This window comes from Mirounga angustirostris, unplaced genomic scaffold (assembly GCF_029215605.1).
Source record: "Mirounga angustirostris isolate CCGP_5_RB_7025 unplaced genomic scaffold, mMirAng1.0.hap1 SCAF_9, whole genome shotgun sequence".
Lineage (NCBI taxonomy): Eukaryota > Metazoa > Chordata > Mammalia > Carnivora > Phocidae > Mirounga > Mirounga angustirostris.
The window spans coordinates 70,846,257-70,867,289 of NW_026991717.1; the positions used below are offsets into that span (position 1 = coordinate 70,846,257).

Consider the following 21,033-nt stretch of genomic DNA (forward strand, 5'->3'; position numbering starts at 1 on the left):
ATTGTATTCCCGCCACTCCCATCTTACATACAAACTTCCATTCCGCCCTTTGGCACTGATGGTACCTAGATAGTCCTACTGCTCTGCGATGTGGTTCTCTCCCCATGAAGGAACGTGTGTTCCCAATCTCATTCCCAGGCTCCTGTATGATTGGAGAAGATCCAGGAAATAGGACTGACGTGGGTGTGCGGAATGGGAGCTGCCTGGGGCCAGAGTATCAGTACAGCTAGGATTTCCACAGTTGTCCAGAACAAGGGTCCTGCCTATATGCCCTCTCTGATCACCACCAGGTGAGTGAACCAGAGGGGAAGATGAGAGGGGTAAACCCTACCTAGCCCATTGCCTGGCACAGAGTAGATGCTCAAAAACCAATAATGACCTAAGGGGATTCATATGGGTGGGGTAAAACCTGCAAAGACAAGATAAAATTTAATATGTCTAGCAACTTGTGGGAAAGCTAGGTAAAAATATGAGTGGAATGCACTGAGCATGGTGTCTGCCTCTAGCCCCCTGATGTCTGCCCAGAATCTTCAGTGCCATTCTGTCCTCTGCCCTTTCTTGCTTTGTTTCAACCCCCAAAGTCTTCCAGGTTAGTTGGTATCTTACCAAGAGGCTTGAGGGGAAAAGGAGAAAATGTAGGTAGAGTCTAGGGCCATCCTAAGAGTATAATTTTTGGAGGAGGAGGAGTACAAGAGGGCTCCGTCTCAGCAACCAGGAGTTAGATGATGATGTAGGGAGGTGGAGATGACTGGTTGGCCGGTGTAGAGACAGTCCAAGCTCACATAGCAAAATTCAAAGTCTGCCTGTACATCAAGCAAAGTTTAGGGAGGGGCTCTCTCTTCCACCTGCCTCCCGTTTTCCCATCCCATATTACCAGGCGTCCCACTGCATTCTACTGTCATCCATTCTTCCCGTTAATACCCCTAAGCTCCCTCAGCTCTTTCCCCTGTGCTCCTCACTCCCTCCTGCCTCTCGAGAGGAGGAGGGAGCAATCATTCTCCCTCTTCCTGGGACCGTTCCCCAGTGATTGCCATGCCCTCTTAAGAGTTGCTGTGCCAGAACAAACTGTACCGTCATGGGCTTTTTTGGGAAAAGCTAAGACAAGAAGCATGAACCTATGTGAGGCCCTCCGCTCACATTCCTTATTGCTCCTTCAACCTTATCAGTGAGCACTTCTCCTCCACCCCTACACAGGCCTTCATGAATCACCTTTCCCAGGCTACAGTGCCCCTCACTGCCCTACCTCTGACTTCTAGGGCTTTAGAGTATGGGGGAAGGAAGCCAGAATCTGCTGTCCTTGTCTCTCTAGACCTCAAACCCATGACTCATTTGGAGACCGACCTTCTGACCTTTCATCTCTCCCAAAGCTGATCTGAACACGACCCCCGTCATCTCTAACTTTTTCCTCTGCTCCTATGCCCTTGTCAACTTTGGTTGTTTCCACGCCTTCCTTACGTGGTTCCCTGGTTAGTGTGGGCATGTATTAGCATGGGGTCAGCCTCTGGATTGGGAGGACGTGGGAGAGTTGGAGGAGCACCCTTGTGGTGCAGGAGTGGATGGTACTGAGGCTTGGACAAGAGATAGGCTGCATTCACTCTCCCCTGACGTCTGGTGTCTTTCCTTCCACTGGTACAGGCCCTGGCTCTCCTTCGTGGGCTCTCTGCTCTGCTCGCTCACCGTGTTCCTTCTCACTTGGTGGGCAGCACTCATTGCTATGTTGCTTATCCTTCTGTTGCTGCTCTACACATTCTGTAAGAAACCTGGTAAGTGGGCAGGCAGGTAAGGGAATGAGGACATGAGATACAGCACAAGGCCAACACCCATAAGAAACCCGGAACTACCAACAGTAATTCATTTCCTCTCCTGCCTGAGAAATGAGGCCCCACCTCTAGTCATTCTGCACCCCCTTCCTCAGCAGATGTGAACTGGAGCTCTTCGGTCCAAGTGGGCATCTACCGATGACTCAGTAAGCTTGATCAATGTGCAGGACCATGTCAAGAACTTCTGGTGAGGGAGTCTCTAGACCAGAGGTTGAACACTGGTGGCCTCTGGACTGGATCTTACCTGCACAAGTTTAGTTCAGATTGTACAGAATTTACAATTTTTAAAATTAACTGCCAATATTTAACATGCATCTGGTAGTTTGGGGCCTCCATCCCACAGGACACACTCAGCTGGAGCGAATTAAGTTGCTGTTCCATGGGACAGGGCACGTATTCTTCCGTTTGCCACAAGTTCCCACCTGGTCCACTTTAGTCTTTGATATTAGATGTCTGGTTCTTACAGGCTTTTGAGTTTTCAATCCCTGCTCTAGCCATAAAAGGAAACTAGCTCCCCCAAATCCAGGAGGGACAGGGTAGACAGAGTAGGCCTCCCTGGGGAAGGATGCTCCATGGCAGAGCAGATGCCACAGGAATCAGGGTTCCCAGCCTCCCTCATTGTGCTGTGAGATGGAGAAGCCTAATACTCTTGGTTTCTCCCTAAAATCCTCTCTAAAATTCCCCAATAGGTGGGGAAGAGCTGATCTCTGTTCCTTGCTGAATCTGGGGTTTCTTTTTTCTGCAGCCGAAAGGCTTTTGAAGATACGGTGGCCTTATACCAGAGAAGCAGAACCACCAAAGGGGAAACCCTAAATGTACTTCTTTCAACATTCCTGTTCCTTCAGGCTACATCCCTGAGCAGGACTTACAGGCAAATCAAAAGTAGGTATTCAGGAACAGTGCCACCAAGTGGGGAAATTGTCCCAGAGTAGGAACTGACCATGGTGCTCACCTCTCCTCTGCTCATTCTTCCTAATCGTGTAGTCTGAGTGGCATGTATCTTCATGAAGTCCTACGGCAATATTCCCAGGATGCTGCCCTCATAGTCATGAATTTGAGGAAATCCAAACTACAGAGCAAAGATCCCAGGGGTTCAGCTAGTCCAATGGCTAGGTAAACTGAAAAACAGGCTCCCTTCCTCACACTGCCTTCTGTAACAGAGCCTACCTCAGATCCTTTAATCAGCCTGCCCTGGGGCCCTATATATGACACAGTTGCATGCTGTCCAGGGGCCTGACAATCCCCCGGTGCCTTCACTCGTGGAAATCAGCAGAACACACTGACCCTGTACTGCCAATAAGAGACTCGGGAGAGACTGAGCTAGGAGAAGTCCACCATTTAGGACTCAAGGAGCCATGCTTTTAGTCTCTTGATTTTACAAAACTGTGAGGCTATCTTGAGAAGCCTCAGCCAAGAGCCCAAAGCTCCCTAAAGAAAGAAGTCTCCTACTAAGCAGTACCAGCTGGGTCTACAGTGCTAAAGAAGGTCCTCCCTCCAAAATCCATTCCATCCCATAATATTAAAAAAAACTTACAAATAAATACCCGAGGCTAATACATAATAACATGCTTGATTCCCATTTATAAAATTAACTCCCCAAGCCTAGAGAGGCAGAGATCACTCTTGTTCTCAAATATATTCAAGAAGAATTTATCTTTTTACCTGTATCCCAAACACTCTATCTTCCACTCCAAAATGTGATTGTAAACGTCCATGTCTTAGTGTATTTTCAACCCATTTATGGGTCTATCCTTTGTCAATGAAAAAAGCGGTTTTTTGTTTTGTTCTGTTTTTTTGAAAAAAGTGTTTATCAGCACTTTCTACTTAACCAAAAAGAGTAAGCAACCAGAAACTTACTCTTTTCCCAAGTGCATATAATCCTAATTCTTTTTATCTTTTGGCCCAACTCTTACTTGATAGTCTTTATCTCTGGTTTACCTCCACATCAATTTATCCATTCATTCAGCAAATGGTAACTGAATATCCACCCTATTCTAAGTACTGGGAGATTACATGGCAATGAATAAAACAAAAATCTCTTGTCTCATGGAGTTTGTATTCTAATGGGAGGAGTCAAACAACAAACCAAATAAAACTATTAGATTAGAAGATGGTAAGTGCTAAGAAGTGAAATAAAACAGGGAAGGGGGCTAGAAAGTGCTGGAGAAGTGTAATTTTAAGTAGGGTTGTCAGGAAGGCCTCACTAGAAACAGGAAAAACTTTGAGCAAAGACAAAGATTATGAGACTGCTGGAACAAGCTCTAGCTGAGGAAGAGCTTTCGAAGCAGAGGGAGCAACAAGTACGAAGACCTTGAGGGGCTGGCACATCTTCAGTGTTTAAGGAAAAACAAAAAGACCATTGTTGCTGGAGCAGAGTGAACAAGGTGAGTAGCAGGAAATGAGGTCAAGACAGTAAGTGGAGGCAGGGCAGATCATGGAGGGTCTCACAGGCCTTTGAAGGACTCTAGTTTTTACTCCAATATAGGAAGACACAGAGGGTTTTGAGCAGCAGTGTGACATAATCTGGCTTCTACGGTAACACTATTCACTCTGGCTGCTGCGTTGAAAACGGACCTTAAGTGGATGGACAGTGGTAGAAGCAGATAACACCAGCTCCTGCAATAATCTCAGAGACAGAGAATTCTAGCTTGGTCCAGGGTGGCAGAAGTGGAAGTAAGAAACAGGATTCTGGATATATTCTGAAGGTAAAGTCAGTGTGATTTGATGAATTGGATGAGATGAAAAAGAGGTGCCAGCGCGCTTTGACATGAACAACTAGAAGGATGGGGTTGTCATTCACTGAAATAGGGAAGTCTGCAGCATGAAGATGGGGAGAAAAAAAAAGCTCAGTTTTGTGTATGCCAAATTTGAGATGCTTATCAGCCATCCAAGTTGAGATGCCAATCGGCAGCTAGATATTCAGAACAGAAGTCCAGGTTGGGGCTAAAATATCAGGAGTCATCCACATTGAAATGATTTTAATGTGGGACGTCTGGGTGGCTCAGTCGTTAAGCGTCTGCCTTCGGCTCAGGTCATGATTCCAAGGTCCTGGGATCGAGCCCTGCATCAGGCTCCTTGCTCCACAGGAAGCCTGCTTCTCCCTCTCCCACTCCCCCGCTTGTGTTCCCTCTCTCGCTGTCTCTCTGTCAAATAAATAAAACCTTGAAAAAGAAAGAAATGATTTTAATGTATAAGACTGGACGAAATCACTGAAGGTGTTTGTAAATAGAGAAGCGGTCCAAGGACTGAACCCTAGAGTTACTAGCTTGTGGAAATGAGGAGAAACCAGCAAAGGAGACAAAGAGCAGTTAGTAAGCTAGGAGGCAAACCAGAGAACGTGTCCTAAAGCCAAGTAAAGAAAATATTTCAAAGAGGGAGTGTCAAATGCTGCTGATCGCCTACATGGGATGAAGCTGAATCTGCCATTAGAGTTAGCTATGTGAAGTCATTGGTGACCGTGATAAGAACAGCCTTGGTGGGTGGCTCAGGTCATGATCTCCGGGTCCTGGGATGGAGCCCCTGCTCAGCGGGGAGTTTGCTTCTCCCTCTCCCTTTGCCCCTCCCCCTGCTCATGTACACATGTGTGCTCTCTCTCCCTCTCAAATAAATAAATACAATCTTAAAAAAAAAAAAGAATAGCCTTGGTGGAGTAGCCTTCATAGGGAGTTGGTTGAGAGAAATTGGGAACAACTCTTTTAAGATGTTTTGCTACAAAATGGAGCAGAAAAATGGGAAGCAACTGAAAGGGGAAAATGGGCTCAAGGGATAATCATGTGTTTTAAGATGAGGAAAATGAAAGCATAACTGTGTGCTGAGAAGATCTAGGAAAGAAAGGGAAATATGGACTCTACAGAAGAGGAGAAAGAACTGTTGAGAGATGCCCTGAAAGGCTAGAGGATGGGATGGACCTTAGAAGTAGTTGGACAGGAGCACGGACAGTTTGTTTATGGCGCAGTTTCTCAACCTTGACACCAATGACATTTTAGCCTAGGGAATTCTTTGTGTGGGGAGCTGTTCTGTACATTGCAGGGTATTCTGCAGCATCACTGGCCTCTACCCAGTAGCCCTGTCTCCCAGTTGTGACAATCAAATGTCCTCTGGGGAGCAAAATCAATCCCAACTGAGTATACAGTAACAGGTATTAATGTTAATACAGGAACAAAAGGGAAAGCAGAGTACATTGGAATAAATACTGGAAGGTGGTTAGATGTAGTGGTGGGAGCTCGTGAATGTTCTCTGCTTCTATCTTTCTCACTAAAATAGGAGCCAAAGTAAGAGTGAGAATCAGGGGAGACATAGATTTGAGGGGCTAGAAGGTATAAAACGGTTATTGGAAAGAAAGCAAGTGAAAGGACTAGGGAATATTGCAAGGTGGCCTAAGTTTTAGGATGATGAATTTAATGTAAGACGAGTCAGCCTGTTTTTCACTAGCCCTTTCAGCTGCGTGGCTCTAGGAATCAAGTATGTGAAGAGTTGAAGCATGACAAAAGCAAGAAAGGCAAAGGAGGTGAGGCGTTTGTAGTGAAGTGCTCATGACTGGAGTTTAGCTGGAGGGAAATGAAGACACGTAGGGGATGAGGTCAGTGGAAAGCAAGATCGACAGACGGCAGGGCCTGATAAAGAGAACTGTTAGGTTCAGTGCACTAAAGGGAATGAACTGGAAAGACAGGAGGGATGTCTGAGATCGAGATATGGAGGAGCTGTAGGTCTAGACTAGGACCAAGGGAATGAGTAGCTGCAGTGGGGGTGGAGGACAAGATCACCAGAGGAGCACAGAGCTGAGACCAGTGTTAGAAGGATGATCCATACAGGTACTAAAATTGAGATTTGGGTTTTTTTTAAGATTTTATTTATTTGAGAGAGAGGGAGACCACAAGCGAGGGGGAGGGACGGAGAGGGAGAAGCAGACTCCCCACTGAGCAGGGAGCCCAACATGGGGCTTAATCCCCAAGACCCTGGGATCATGACCTGAGCCGAAGGCAGATGCTTAACCAACTAAGCCATCTAGGCGCCCCTAAAATCGAGATCTGACAGGAGCGGTTGCGGCATGGTATAATCTTAAGAATGGTATGAGTTTCAAAGCTAAGGTGTGTTAGGGATGAAAAGGAATCGACTGAACACAGTGTGAGGAAAAATGAGGACACCCGTACCATCTCCAGGGCCAGGGGTACAGAGGATGTGGGGGAGAGAAAACAGCACCACTAGAGGTGGTAGGAGAAGCAGAGTCCTCAGGAGACACCGGGGCTCTGAGCAGGAATGTAAAGAGAACATTCAGAAGAGAGGGTGAGGACACAGGTAATTTTACTAATAACCAGCTATTAGTTCCAGAGAGCACAAAAGAATTTGAGAAGGAACAAAAAAGGGGTGGAGAGTAATGGTTATTAGAGTGCAGAGCTGGGAGGTGACTTGGTAGCTTGGGACTTCTGGTGGTGACTGACAAACAAGAGAAAGGCCATGACGACATTAGTTCCGGCAGCTGTGACCAGGAAGGATCGGGGCACCCTCACGAGCCTGCCCATGGAAATGTACAGAGGAGTATGCACGAGTAAGTGCACGGAGAAGGAACAGTTTTACTCTTCAGTTACAAATCAGTACAGAATAAGACCTGGCTCCAGGCTATTTTGAGGCAAGTCCTGAGAACCTACTTCAGAGAAAGTAAATGAGATGACAAACACAACGCAGTTGGCACAAAGCAGGACACTAAAACAGTATTAGTAATACTAACACTATTATTAAGGGGATGTTAGGCAAGCATCTAAGATGCCCCTTCCGTCTTAGCTCAGAGCAGCAGCCCTGGTCAGCCAAGGCCCTGCTCTGACCCCTGCCTCCTCATCCACTCACCCCATCAACAGGAATTTATCCAGGGCCAACTTTGTATCATTCTTGAGTAACACAAACCAATTACCAACATACCAAACCAAAAATATTTTATTGCTGAGTCAACTTGAGTTTCAAAGGATGGGAGACAGGAGTCCACAGCCTTGCCAGGACACCCAGGTCAGGACAGAGATTAAGGCCCAAGTTCCTGGAGGCTCCACTTAGGGCACTATCTACTCTGATCCTGTTAACCTCGTTAGTCCCTCCAGGTCACTTCTACTTCATCTGTCCGATACCTGTGAAAAAACACGGAAAACTTGGTGGACAGCTACCCCTTAGTTTCTTCCATTCCTCTCTGCCCTCATGATTCTGGACCCTCTTCCCTGCTGATTTTTGCCTACCTCCCATATAATCCTATCTACCCCCTCCAGAAGGGTACACACCTCTGTGTGATCCCAGAATCACTGAGGGGGGTCCTGTGCCCTGCCCGAAACATCTCCCAGCCAGCCTGAGCTATCATGGCTCCATTGTCAATGCAGAATCTGGGAAGAAAAAAAAAAGAAATTTGGGATTCACGGGTGGAGAATCATAGTCATTGGAGAAAAAAAGAAGAAATCAAGAAAGGGAAAGGACCTTTACCTCTCATCTGTGGCAAAAAGCCGGGCTCCACGTTCCTGGCACATTGTCTCCATCATTTCCTGTAGCCTCAAATTACCTATGAAGAGGTAGGGGGTTGGGTTGCCTTGGTTTTAGCCCTTTCCGCATGATTCAGCTGTACACCTCAAACACACCTCATGTGTGTTTACTTACAAAAATGAAGTAGGGGTTTAAGGGGCAAGGGTTGGGAAGAAGAAACTTCTAATTTCCCCAAACCCTTAAGAGATTTAGACTAGTAGGAGGGAGACGCTAATGTCCAAGAACAGGAAAAGAGGGGCACAGTTCAAAGATACATACACCCCACACCTCCCACGATGAGGGCCTCCTGAGAGCCACAATGTGCCATGGCTCGCTCTGTGATCTCTACCAGCATTGCAAACACGGTTTCCTGTGGGTGACAGATAAAATGAGAACACCAGAGGAGAGCCCAGCTTAGTTCTGCTCTACTATATAAAAGCTCCTCCAGTCCCAACTTTCTCTCCCAGCTTTTTATCCCATTACCTGCAGAGAGAAACATAAATCCTCAGGAGTACATTCGTCTGTGGCCAGCATCCGCTGGGCTACATCCTATAATTAAAGATGAAAAAAATAAATAAAACAAGGAGTTGTGGTTTGGGGATGACATGAGAGCAAAAATTAGTGCACCTGGAGGATCATCGTGTCTCACCACAGTTCAACTTACCAGTCTGTCTACATCACACTTTGCTCTTCACTGGCACTGAGCCATAGAACGGGCAACATTCGTTCGGGATTCAATAATTACAAATGCCTGCCCTGGCACCCACAATCCCCCAACCCCTTACTCGGCTTAACTTTCTCCATAACACTTATCACTAGCTGACCCTTTTTATTTTATTATTTCCCCCGGCTTATTTCTTTATTTGTCACCCCCCTCCCTCATTAGAATGTAAGCTCCAAGTACACAGGGATTTTTATTTTGCTCTATCCTGTATTGCTATTGCCTAAAACAGTGGCTGGCACACAGAAAATGTTTAATAAGTATCTGCTAAATGAATTTATTCAGCATCTAACATAGACCAGAACTAAACTACAGGCAGGAAATACAGTGGTGAACAAAACAGATATGCCTCACTGAAAAGCATGACAATGCTCTCTCCTCACCGGTCCCACACTCACCTCAATGAAAGACAGGATCCCCGAGAATGAGACGTCCATCCCCTTTACTGTATATGGCAGCTCAACTAGCTTCTTGCCTCTATGTGGGAGTGAGTGTACAAGGCACCAAGCCTCTAGTCAGCTGGCTGCTCACCCTCCAAAGCCCTCCCAAACCTCCTTACTGTATATACAGGGAAATCCCGGAAGCCCCACCAGTCAGCCTCCTTCCACCTTATGTCCCCTTACCGCTTTGCCATCTGTTCAATATTGTAGCCTGGACTTGGGTCATTGGAAATCTAGCAGAAGGAAAAAGAGGATGGAGTCAGATATCCAGGAAGCAAAAGAAGCTAATTTACTACTTTCTACTTCCATTTCCATGGCTCCCCAGAATTTATCCACACCTTATGTTTTCTCTAGCCCCCGTGGCTTACCTTCAGCACTCGAGCAAAACGATCCAGACAATTACCCACAGCAATATCGATGGTTTCCCCAAAGATGCGGTAACGATGTTCTGAATATGCAATCACCTAAGGGTGATGAGGATGTCCATGAAACCTCAAGTCTGTAAAGAGGAGTATTTGGCTTTGGGGAAGAACATAGCAGAGGATCAATATGGCCGCTGCAGCTTCCAATAAGAAATGGAACAAAAGAACTCACCCAAACCCTGAATAGGTACTTTCTCATAGCTCTTATCTCAGAAGCCTATATGTACCCTGAGGATTCCCAGAGCAGATTCCTCTCCCTCTGCCTCTCTCCCCTGCTCATGCTCTCTCTCTCAAATCAATGCATACAATCTTATAAATAAATAAATGAAAAAATGAATGAATGCCATCCAACGTTGTGATCATCCTGCCCAAATCTGCAATACTGCAAACTTTCTTGTGAGTTTTCTAGCGTATAACATTTTAGGTTCAGATGAGCCCAGCTTTGTTCTTGCAGTTACCACCACTGAGGTACCACATGAAAGTTGCTGGTACAGTGCCTTAGAAATCAAGAGGGAATGATGAAGTACTCCAAATACCTGTGTATTTCCTCCACTGACATACAGCACAGTTGGGCTGGTGGCTCCAGTGATAAGGCGGCCCATCTCAATGTGGCCTATACAGTGGTTCACACCCAGCAATGGCTTATTCCACAGCTGGGCCACAGTACGGGCCACAACAGCCACAGAAACCAGTGGGGCACCCATGCCAGGGCCTAGGGGGGACAGAAATGGGAGTTAAATCCTATGGACAATCCTATGGACAATGGGAAAACCAGAGCTGGGGAAAGTAAGGGATGTGAGAGGTGAGGTAGGGGTACTGGTGGTAGGAGAGGAGAACAGTGGGCTATTCTAACCTAGCCAAGCTCCAGGTATATTCTTCCATTGTCAACCACTCTCCCAGTTATACCTTTCGTGTAGGCAATGCAATCAATATCCTGGGAGGTTAATCCAGCCTCTGTCAGTGCCTCCTGTAGCAGGTCCAGGATAACAGCTCGGTGATGCCTAGCAGTATCACCTGGAAGGAATCCTAGGAGATGGACACAGGTCAGAGATCATAGGGTTTTTCTATAGCAAAGGTAGGGAGATGTCAAAAGCAGCTGTTTAAGTAGCTGTGAAACAGAGTAAAAGAAATCTCATTTAAAATGGAGTCAGGAGGCCAGAAGGGGAAGCTTTCACACCCTACCACTCCTTCTCAATTGCAGACCCCAATGGGAAGAGAATATACCTTGCATTCCCAACAGGAAGAAGCCTATAACTTACCACCCCAGCAAGAGGAAGAGATTTTCCAGCCAATGAAAAGCCACTACACTTGGAATTCTCGGTTTACTTTAATGGACTTTTTAAGACTTTTTTTTTTTTTTATGTCTTATTTAAGTCATCTCCACACCCAACATGGGGCTTAAACTCACAACTCCGAGATCAAGAGTCACATGTTCTTCTGACTGAGCCAACCTGGCACCCCATCAATGGACTTTTTTAAATTAGAGCTCCTCCCAACTACCCCTTTTGCTTGTTCTCCAGACTCGTCTACGGTTTTGCCATAGATTCCCTGACCAAATTGCAATTCTCTACTATTCCTGAATAAACCCATTTTACTGGTAAAACAACTGGCTATTTTGTTTTTAACATTTACACAGTGTAGAAGAGTCCCTCTCAGTCTCCTCAAGCATCTTGTCTTCCAGGTTTTCAGATACACTCTTTCTAGCCTGTTTAGCTAGGCTTATCAGCTCTCAGAAATGCTCTTCTTCATACCCAAATCCAACTCAGCCTTCAGGACTCAATTCGAGTGATACCTACCTAATACCCTTTGGTGATCTCTGTGACCCTACAAACCCCATGCACGATCACATGATTATACTTTTTTTTTTAAAAGATTTTATTTATTTATTTGAGAGAGAGAGTGAGAGAGAGAGCACAAGAGGGGGGAGCAGGAGAGGGAGAAGCAGACTCCCTGCTGAGCAGGTAGACTGATGCGGGACTCGATCCCGGGACTCCAGGATCATGACCTGAGCCAAAGGCAGTCGCTTAACCAACTGAGCCACCCAGGCGCTCACACGATTATACTTTAAACACTGAATTAGATATGTAAGAATTAGAGAATTATTTGTAGCTTCCCAGTTTCCATGAGTATCATAAAGCACTGGCTATTTTATTTATCTTTGTATTCCTGGTGCCAAAATGCCTAGAAAAGTGAGTGCTAAACATAAGATACATATTTTTTCTAACGAGTAACCCGTCACAACATCACCTGTTCAGGGAGGTTTTTCAGGTATAAGCTAGTCAGTTCTCTTCTCCTTTATATACAGGAATTTTAGGGGAGGGTAGACAAAATACAACATAATAACTTAGAAATAATATTTGTTAAAAGCTGCAATATGTTTGGTAATTTCATTTATTTCTCAAAACCCAATAATGCAGGTATTATTATTTCCATTTAAAGAGTAAGGAACGTAAGTCCAAAACCAAATACTGAACACAAATATTGCTGTTCCTAACACCCAAGGTGGAAGTCTTTACACTTCTTCTCATTCTAGATAATTGTGATTGCATCTACATTATACTGTTCATACTGTAAAGTTTTGCTTCTATGTCCGACTCTATAGCAGTTCGTAACATCTACTTTTGTATCCAGCAGCCGATTAGCATATAAAAGGCGCTCAATAAAAGCAAAACAAACCCAGAAGATACAGGTCCAAGTGCCTGCGACTCTTCTAACCATCAGCCTTGTGATGTTAATACTGTCACATAAATCTCAGAGCCTCGGATCAAAAATTCTACGAGGGGACAATGCGCTCCACGCCCTACTTTGCTAGCGTTTAGGCAGATGGAAGGTGCTGCCGTGCGGAGAAGCGCGCGCTGAACTCTAAGTTCCCCACACACGCACCTGTGCCCGGAGGCGTGACGTAAGTCCGCCGCGGGTTCGCCAGCACCGTACCATCCCGGACCACTCCCACGCCAATCTTGTTAGCGCTGCCTTCAAACCCCAGCACCGTCGGCATGGCCGAGCCTGGGAGAAAACAAGGGAGGGCTAGCTACCACTGGAGCCCGGGAGCCCTCACCAGGCCGCGCGGGGCCGCAGATTCCGGAACGCACAGGAAGACTACAGGCCCCAGGTGCCGGGCACCGGCGCGCCCCAGGCTAACCCCAAAGAACTCCCGCGGGTCGCGCGCTCGCGCCAGCCCCGCCCCCGTCAAGGCCCCTTCAAGAACCTGTCCTCCTAACTGCCAGGGATGCTGAGCCGGCATCTGCTCCTTATATTCCTATCCATTCCCTTACTTCTCTCCCGTGGCTCAGCCCAGACATCTTCACTGACTTTTTTCCCTCTTGCCCAGCACTGGGAATCTTCGGTCGGGGTGGCAGAATGAGTCGTGCATCTGGCACACCGATAAACAGCCCAAGAATGAAAGGCTGGGGGCCTTCAGTCCCTTGGAGACTTGGAGGCGGGGAGCGGGGAAGGCCGAGCCTCTCTGTCACGTGGTCACAGACAGGCCAGTCACTCGCGTTCCTCGTGTCACGTGACCACTCCAGGTACCCACGTGGGGCACAGCGTGCACGACTCTTTGTGCTCGGGTAAGGAGGAGCCAGGCTGAGTCCCGAGCAGGTCAGATACAGGGTTGCTCTTGTTTGCCCAGCAGAGGGGCTTCTTGGACGTCTGATCCGCAAGCCTAAGTCAGAAGCCTAAATTAAGGCCCTCGATTGGCCGGAGGACAGATCTCGCGAGGACGGCTCAAGGCACCCTGAAATGATCTAGTCTTGTGGGTGAGGGGCTGGAGGGCCTGTGGTGCCTGGAGGCGGGGAAAGGGTTCAGAGATAATATGGTTTGAAAGGTGGTACCTAGTTCGGGGGCGCCCGAGGGAAGAGTCTTTCCCCAGCCTTAGCTGGTTTCACGACCTCTCGTGTGCAGGTAACGCGGTAAAAATACTGCTTCGGTGGGCGACGTGGTACAAGTTCAGGAGGGCGTTCGTTACAGTGATGCCGAAGCGTGGGAAAAAGGGAGCTGTGGCAGAAGACGGGGAAGAACCTAAAATTGGTAAGAGAACGAAATGAGCCCCTCTCCCTAGAGACTGCCGTGGGGGTGTTTCCGATTCCTTCAGTGAACGGGAAGTGGGAACCTACTCTGTTCTTGCAGTTTGTAAAGTCGCAGCAACTGTAGGCTCTCAGTGGGTCTATAGTAAATCGGATCAAAGTTGCTTTCTGAAAACTTTTTATAAATGTATATTATTTTATAGAGCCAGAAGCCAAGAAGAGTAAGGTGGGAACAAAGAAAAACGAGAAAGAGGCAGGAGAGGGGCCAGTCCTGTATGAGGACCCCCCAGATCAGAAAACCTCGCCCAATGGTAAATCGGCCACTCTCAAGATCTGCTCCTGGAATGTGGATGGGCTTCGGGCCTGGATTAAGAAGAAAGGTTTAGATGTGAGTGGAATACAGGGAGTGGGAAGGGACATTGTTTAATATTGCATGATCTTGGGATTTAACCACCTTTTCCCATTTTAGTCCCAACATGTAGGTTTTATTTTTCCTTTGTGTGTGTGTGGGGGGGGGGGTTGTGAGTTAAAAGGAGGGGGTTTCACCAAGTTATAACTGCTGTATTTCTTTCTTTTTTTTAAGATTTTATTTACTTGATAGAGAGCGACACAGCGAGAGGGGGAGTGGGAGGGAGAAGCAGGCTTCCCGGGGAGCAGGGAGTCCGATGCGGGGCTCGATCCCAGGACCCTGGGATCATGACCTGAGCCGAAGGCAGACGCTTAACGACTGAGCCACCCAGGCGCCCCAGAACTACTGTATTTCTCAAGTGTCCATTTTTTCAACTCCATTTCCATTGTTTTAATTAATGGCTTCATCTCTTTCCCAGCATGTTAAAAAAACCTTGTTATTGGACTTGCTTCATTTCATTTCCAGTATATCTTCCATTTAAATAATTACTGTTTAGGGGTGCCTGGCTGGTTCAGTTGGGGTGTCGTGAGTTGGAGCCCCACATGTGGCCCAGAGTTTACTTAAAATTGTAAAAACACTGCTTAAAAGTCTTACGTGTCATCCATTGCCTATGAAAAAATACAATCTCTTCAGTATTGAATGTAACACTCATTTTATCTTTTTCCAGTTGTTTAGATGTTGTGCTTACCAGACTTTTTTCTTAATACTTTATGAGAGAGTGCACAAGGCGGGGCGGTGGGGGGGGCAAACGGAGAGGGAGAAGCAGACTCCCCACTGAGCAAGGAGCCCAACCCAGGGCTCACCCAGGACCCTGAAATCATGACCTGAGCTGAAGGCAGACGTTTAACCGACTGAGCCACCTAGGCGCCCCATGCTTACTAGACTCTTAAACTTAAGCAGTGACTGTGTCTAAGCAGTGTAGCTCTAGTACTTGGCACAGAGTCTTCAGTAAATGTCTGAATTGACAGTACTTTTCCTACTTTTCATTTCACTCACAGTGGGTAAAGGAAGAAGCCCCAGATATCCTCTGCCTTCAAGAGACCAAATGTTCAGAGAACAAACTACCAGCTGAACTTCAAGAGTTACCTGGACTATCCCATCAGTACTGGTCAGCTCCTTCAGACAAGGAAGGGTACAGTGGTGTGGGCCTGCTCTCCCGCCAGTGCCCCCTCAAAGTCTCCTATGGCATTGGTGAGACCCTGTTGATTCCTAATCCCTGAACTCTTCCAAACCAATTGCTAATACCCCACTCCAGCCCCTAATGTTTCTTTACTTTCCCTTTTCTTATACTTTTTTCAAAAGATTTTCTTTGACAGAGAGAGACACAGCGAGAGAGGGAACACAAGCAGGGGGAGTGGGAGAAGGAGAAGCAGGCCTCCCGCGTTGCTTGATCCCAGGACCCCCCCAGGATCATGACCTGAGCTGAAGGCAGACACTTAACGACTGAGCCACCCCTTACACTTTTTTATGCTGATTTTGTTTCATCGTTTCTGTAGGTGAGGAGGAACATGATCAGGAAGGCCGAGTGATCGTGGCTGAATTTGACACGTTTGTGCTAGTAACAGCCTATGTACCTAATGCAGGCCGAGGTCTGGTACGCTTGGAGTACCGGCAGCGCTGGGATGAAGCCTTTCGCAAGTTCCTGAAGGGTTTGGCTTCCCGCAAGCCCCTTGTGCTGTGTGGGGACCTCAATGTGGCTCATGAAGAAATCGACCTTCGCAACCCCAAGGGAAACAAAAAGAATGCGGGCTTCACTCCACAAGAGCGTCAAGGCTTTGGGGAATTACTACAGGCCGTGCCACTGGCTGACAGCTTCCGGCACCTCTACCCCAACACGGCCTATGCCTATACCTTTTGGACCTACATGATGAATGCTCGATCCAAAAATGTCGGTTGGCGCCTTGATTACTTTTTGTTGTCTCACTCTCTGTTACCTGCATTGTGTGACAGCAAGATCCGTTCCAAGGCCCTGGGCAGTGACCACTGCCCTATCACCTTATACTTAGCACTGTGACACCGCCCCCAAATTACTTCAAACCTGGGAAATAAGCCCCCCAAGCTAGCTTTAAAACTTAACCTCCCCAAACTTCTTTAAAAACTGCTCTCTAGAGATATCTGCACTGTATTTCCCTTCTAAAAATACGAATCCTTCAGCCAGTCTCCTACTGATGCTTTTCTTTAAACCCCCAATTTTTTTTTTTTTTACATTAAACAAAAGCTACTGATGATTTTGAATTGTCCACATGAAAATAAAGAGCCATAGTTCCAGCCTTGCTGTCTTTGTATTCTACCCCTTTGTGGGGCTACAAATTCCCCTCGTTTTTTCACATATAAAGATAAACAACTGGAAAAGGATAGTCATGACCTTATTTATTTACAAGCACAGGATGGATCCCTAGCCTCCCCCAAGACAGAGCAACCCTACCCAGCCCAGTTAAATACTGCAACTAGGGGGTAAGGTTGGAAGGAGGAATTAAGGGAAATACAGGACTAAGGGAACATACCCCACATTAAATAGTTATATACACATCAGTTCCTGTGGTTCTGTACAGAGCAGCGGCTGACCCCACCCCCCCAGGACACGGAATGGGGGGAGAGGAGACTGAGGGTACTGAGGCCAGAGCCAGCCCCTGGTGAAGTGCAATAGCAGCAGCAAGGTCCTAATGGTGCACAAGAGGGAGGGAACCCCCAGGGCTACCCATGGCCACCCTGCCCTGGAATGTTTAAGGGACAGGAATGGCTCTCAGGGAGCATATTAGGAAGGACTAGGCTAGAACCCTCTTTTAGGACCCAGGTTTAGGGGCAACATTCTGCCTATTTCACCCTAAACACAGCAGCCCTTGGAGGAAAGCAGATGGCCAGCAGTGGTCTCTACCCCTCCAAACCTACGTGAGGGCCTGGTTCCTTCCTACCTCTCCCCAGGGAAAAGGAAGGCAGCTGCTTGGCTCTCCTTACAGAAGCCTCGGGAGCCTTTTACCACAGTTCCCTTTGTAGTGTCACTGTCCCCACCAGGGAGGGGCCAGGCACAGTCTGTGGGTCCTCGTGGAGCTCAGGAGAAGTTCTGGACAGGGTGGCTGACCTTCATACAGGCCCAATAAAGGGCCCGGCCCAAACACAGCACAGCCAGTAAGATGACAAGTGCCCAGGCTGCATAGATGCCTCCATATCGCCGTGCATGCTTCCAGGTGCCAAACTGATGAAGGAAGAAAGATGGCGTTACTGTTGAGCTCTGACCACTTTCTAGAAACCCCAGTAACAGAATGGAAGCTTCAATCCCTGGTCCCCTATCCATGTGTATCCACTTTCAGGGACCTTCTTAAAGGCCCAGTTCTGCTCCCTTCCCCTAGGCAGGTACATTAGTCATACAATCCCACATATTTGTCAGTTTTTCTTAGTGTATGACAGGCGAGCCAGATTTCCTAACAGCAACTCTTAATTTAACCCACTTCTCCATTGCCCTATCTTCTGCATAAAGAAGATGGCTGTTTTTTACTCCCATAGTAACAATGAAGATTATCCGTTACCTTCGACTTCAGCTCACCTAGATATTAAAACAAGACAAAATAAACAAAAATCCCTCAGTTTCTTTCACTGTTTTTAGGGTAGCCATTTCCCCAATCTTAGGCTATGGAGATGAGGCTGAAGAACGAGAGGGGTTGGATCAAGGTTACTCACAGCAAGGCCAGTGGCAGTGACGGCCAAGAGTAAGCCAAGCAAGAAGCAGCAGATACATCTCTTTCGTGGATATCTGCGCCCAATAGATGACCTGTGGGGAGGCAAATGGATGGATGTTTGCAATGGCCCTATAGGTTTTCCTGCACATGTTAACAATTACCAGCTCAACAATGCCACTCTCCAATCACTTACACTTTCCGGCAGTGAGGGCAACGGGCCAAAGTTCGGTCTGTGAACTCTGTCCACTATGGAGAACAAAAAAGGAAGAAACCAATTAACAAAAGCAGGGTCATGTCCAGTGAAGGCCCTGGGGCAGGGGAGGGTAGGAAATGGAACATAAGGGAAATTAGAACAAGCCTTCTTAGGATTCATTATCATAACTCAAAAATACATTTATGATTACTTCTGTTTCTCCCCCTCCTTCTCAAGGCTTCCCAATACTCCTCCTCACCAGGAAAGTATTCTTGCAATGCCCACAGATGACCCTGACACCCATAGGTTGTGGTTCTGGACTCAGAGGTCCTGGATGCACGGGCCCCAGGTTGATGATTCTTTTGCTATAAAGGAGAAAATGACTATGTTTAAATAATTTTTAATCCTAAAGGTTTCCACACTATCCCTCCTTCACATCCCCCACTCCCTGCCTAAGTTCCTCTACTTCTCTGTACATGTAATGTACCCCGCCCCACCCCAACACTACCCCCAGGGAATTGAGGAATAACACTGCTTAAACTTCAGGTCTCTAATTTCCCTTTTATCTCATGCTAATTCACCCAGCCCCTTAGACTCTCTATTTCCTATAAGACACCATTTCATCCCAATCTTTTTATTGTGAGATGAGTAAGATGGCTATAGCATTCTAAAGGTACAATGGTCCGCAGTCTTTTTTCCTTCTAAATAAACACCAGGCTCTCTCACCTTTACATTCTCTGCAAACATTCATCCCTTTTACGGCTTTCCAATTTTTCCCACTGATGCCCTTCCCCACCTTATGCCTCTTACCAGTAGGGCCGAGGGCAGGCAATCCGTTGGGAAGTCACTTTGCAGATAAGGAGACAGTTACAGGGGCACCGAACATATTTTTTCCCTGGAGGTGCATTCTTGATTGGCTAGAGAATAATGAGGACATCGGTAAGCAAACCTCTAATTCCAATCCCTTCCATTTCCTCCAAAAACACCTTCTGAGGAGAGATCAGAGAGATAAGGTCTTAGCCGGGACAGAGAGATGAAAGAAAAGCATATAGCATGAGATTTGCAAATAAAGACTAGGCTTAAGTATCCAGGATAGGTGTGAAGGTGCAGGACGGTAAACATTAGCTTTGGTGAGTGGCTTCTGGGGAAATGGCGGTGTGAGACTCCTGGAACTGAAACCGGGGTTTCGTGACTATCACTTAGCTAACACCTGAAGGTCAAGGGTCTAGAATCCAGGAATCAGAAAGAGGATCTAGGAAACAGGGCCCATTTCATAGATATGTATAACTCACAGTGGCTTCATTGCAGACGCCACATTTGACTACATGCTGATGCATCTTGCCTTCCACGTTGATGAGAGACTGGCAGACTCGGCAGGTGATCATGGGGGCACTCCCACTGTCCGGGCTGGTCAGGGGTGAGTAGGGGGGCGGGTCCTCCCCAGGCAACACGGCTGGGTGTCCCTCAGGGAACGGGGGAAATGCTGGAAAGTATAAAGGAGAGTGGCATCACTTGCAGACACCCCCACTAATGCTCCAAAGGGTCAGGGAACTCTTTTTGGTCCTCAACCCTTCTGACCTAGCTCGGCGGGCTTATAATCCGTGCTTCGATCAGCTTCCCCAGAAGCCCCTTCCTTTCCCAAGCTCCGTGGCAATTGCGAAAGGAAGAGAGCTTCACCCAGTCACAGGTGCAGCTACTCCGCACCTGGCGCCTGGGCCCCGCCTCCGCCCTGGGCCCCGCCCCCTCCCGCGTCTCAGAGCACCCCCGGGACACCTCGGACCCACCCCGGCTTACCCTGGGGCGGGGCATGTTTACCGGCTCCGTACGGTGGTGCGGAGGGGGTCAGGCCTCCCCCGGGCCCAGCCCCACTCCCGCCCGGCCCCACTAATCCGTTGCCGCCGGCGCCACCGTCGATGGGCTCGGAGAGCAGCGGGGATCGCTCTCCGTCTGCCGCCATGGCCCCCACCACCGCCTCCTGCTCCAGCCAAGGATCCGGCTCTCCGCCGCTGCCGTCTCCGCAGCCACCGCCGCCGCCGCCGCTACCGGGTGCCCAGGGCGCCTGCGCGCCTCGCGCCCAGCTCGCCCCGCAACCAGTGGCCTACCCCGCCCGATTCCGTCCCGCAAGCACGTGATAGGTTATCCCCGCCCCGGCCGTGCTGTTATTAGTGGCGACAAATCAATTCTTGGTCCTGCCAAGGCAGCTCTTTTTTTCCATTGGGGAGCGCCGCGGTAACGTCAACTGTCACATGACTTCCCGGAGGCCGCTGGGCCTGCAAAAACTGCACGTGACGAGAGGTTCTGCGAGCCATTGGAAGCGTGGCCCATCGCGTTACCTCCAGACCAGGAGGTGGGGCTAGGCTGCTTCTGCTCACTGGTCACGTGTTTCAGGAAGCCGCGCGTCCTCCGTTACGCGCCCAGAGCAGGTGCATAATCATTGCTCCTCATTGGTCCAAAGGTACCACTAAAAGACATCTCCTCTTTGCGGTTATAGTTGGTCTCCAATTGGCTGGCCTCTCTGGTCCCGTGACCCGTGGGGTGCAACTGTATTGGTCCGAACTTAGGTCCAGAAGCAGGGGGCGTGGCTGAAGGAGCGGGCCGTGAAAGTGCCGGAGCTTAGGGCGGAGTAGCGAAAGGAGGAAGGTTGGCGGCGTGTAACCAACCTGTAAAAAAACAAAAACAAAAACAAAAACCTGTAAAAAGTTGGAGTAAAGGTGTACCAGTAGGAAATGGATTGAAACGTTAAGGTTATCACCCAACCTTTCTCGCTGGAGTCACTTCTGGAACAGAACCCAAGCCTGGCTTCTCCAGGAACCTGCCTGGGAGACTCCACCTTCCCA

The 21,033-nt window shown here is 48.0% G+C and overlaps 3 protein-coding genes across 7 annotated transcripts; 1 reads left to right on the forward strand and 2 right to left on the reverse strand.

The window, feature by feature from the left end:
* Positions 1-7,721: 7,721 nt before the first annotated feature.
* On the reverse strand, positions 7,722-13,067 carry OSGEP (O-sialoglycoprotein endopeptidase). The gene is made up of 11 exons (XM_045900439.3): positions 12,779-13,067; positions 10,802-10,921; positions 10,432-10,607; positions 9,842-9,937; positions 9,657-9,706; positions 9,432-9,510; positions 8,796-8,861; positions 8,592-8,682; positions 8,277-8,352; positions 8,081-8,179; positions 7,722-7,933 (listed from the first exon to the last, which is right to left on the reverse strand). The coding sequence occupies exons 1-11, from the start codon at positions 12,891-12,893 to the stop codon at positions 7,894-7,896; spliced, it is 1,008 nt and encodes a 335-aa protein (XP_045756395.1). The 5' UTR covers positions 12,894-13,067; the 3' UTR covers positions 7,722-7,893.
* Positions 13,068-13,378: 311 nt separating this feature from the next.
* APEX1 (apurinic/apyrimidinic endodeoxyribonuclease 1) lies at positions 13,379-16,597 on the forward strand. Of its 4 annotated transcripts, none has more exons than XM_045900444.3 (5): positions 13,379-13,464; positions 13,799-13,924; positions 14,124-14,308; positions 15,328-15,520; positions 15,826-16,597. In XM_045900444.3, exons 2-5 carry the CDS (start codon positions 13,867-13,869, stop codon positions 16,341-16,343), a joined length of 954 nt encoding a protein of 317 aa, XP_045756400.1. In that variant the 5' UTR covers positions 13,379-13,464; positions 13,799-13,866; the 3' UTR covers positions 16,344-16,597. The 4 variants fall into 4 exon arrangements, with proteins under 4 accessions (XP_045756400.1, XP_045756399.1, XP_045756398.1 ...); XM_045900443.2 differs by having other exon boundaries at positions 13,384-13,495; XM_045900442.1 differs by lacking the exon at positions 13,379-13,464 and adding an exon at positions 13,502-13,653.
* Positions 16,598-16,681: 84 nt separating this feature from the next.
* Positions 16,682-20,593, reverse strand: PIP4P1 (phosphatidylinositol-4,5-bisphosphate 4-phosphatase 1). Of its 2 annotated transcripts, none has more exons than XM_045900446.3 (7): positions 20,012-20,593; positions 19,489-19,679; positions 19,007-19,113; positions 18,456-18,561; positions 18,197-18,249; positions 18,005-18,095; positions 16,682-17,522 (listed from the first exon to the last, which is right to left on the reverse strand). In XM_045900446.3, exons 1-7 carry the CDS (start codon positions 20,151-20,153, stop codon positions 17,379-17,381), a joined length of 834 nt encoding a protein of 277 aa, XP_045756402.1. In that variant the 5' UTR covers positions 20,154-20,593; the 3' UTR covers positions 16,682-17,378. The 2 variants fall into 2 exon arrangements, with proteins under 2 accessions (XP_045756402.1, XP_045756401.1); XM_045900445.3 differs by having other exon boundaries at positions 19,991-20,592.
* Between the last annotated feature and the right edge of the window lie 440 nt (positions 20,594-21,033).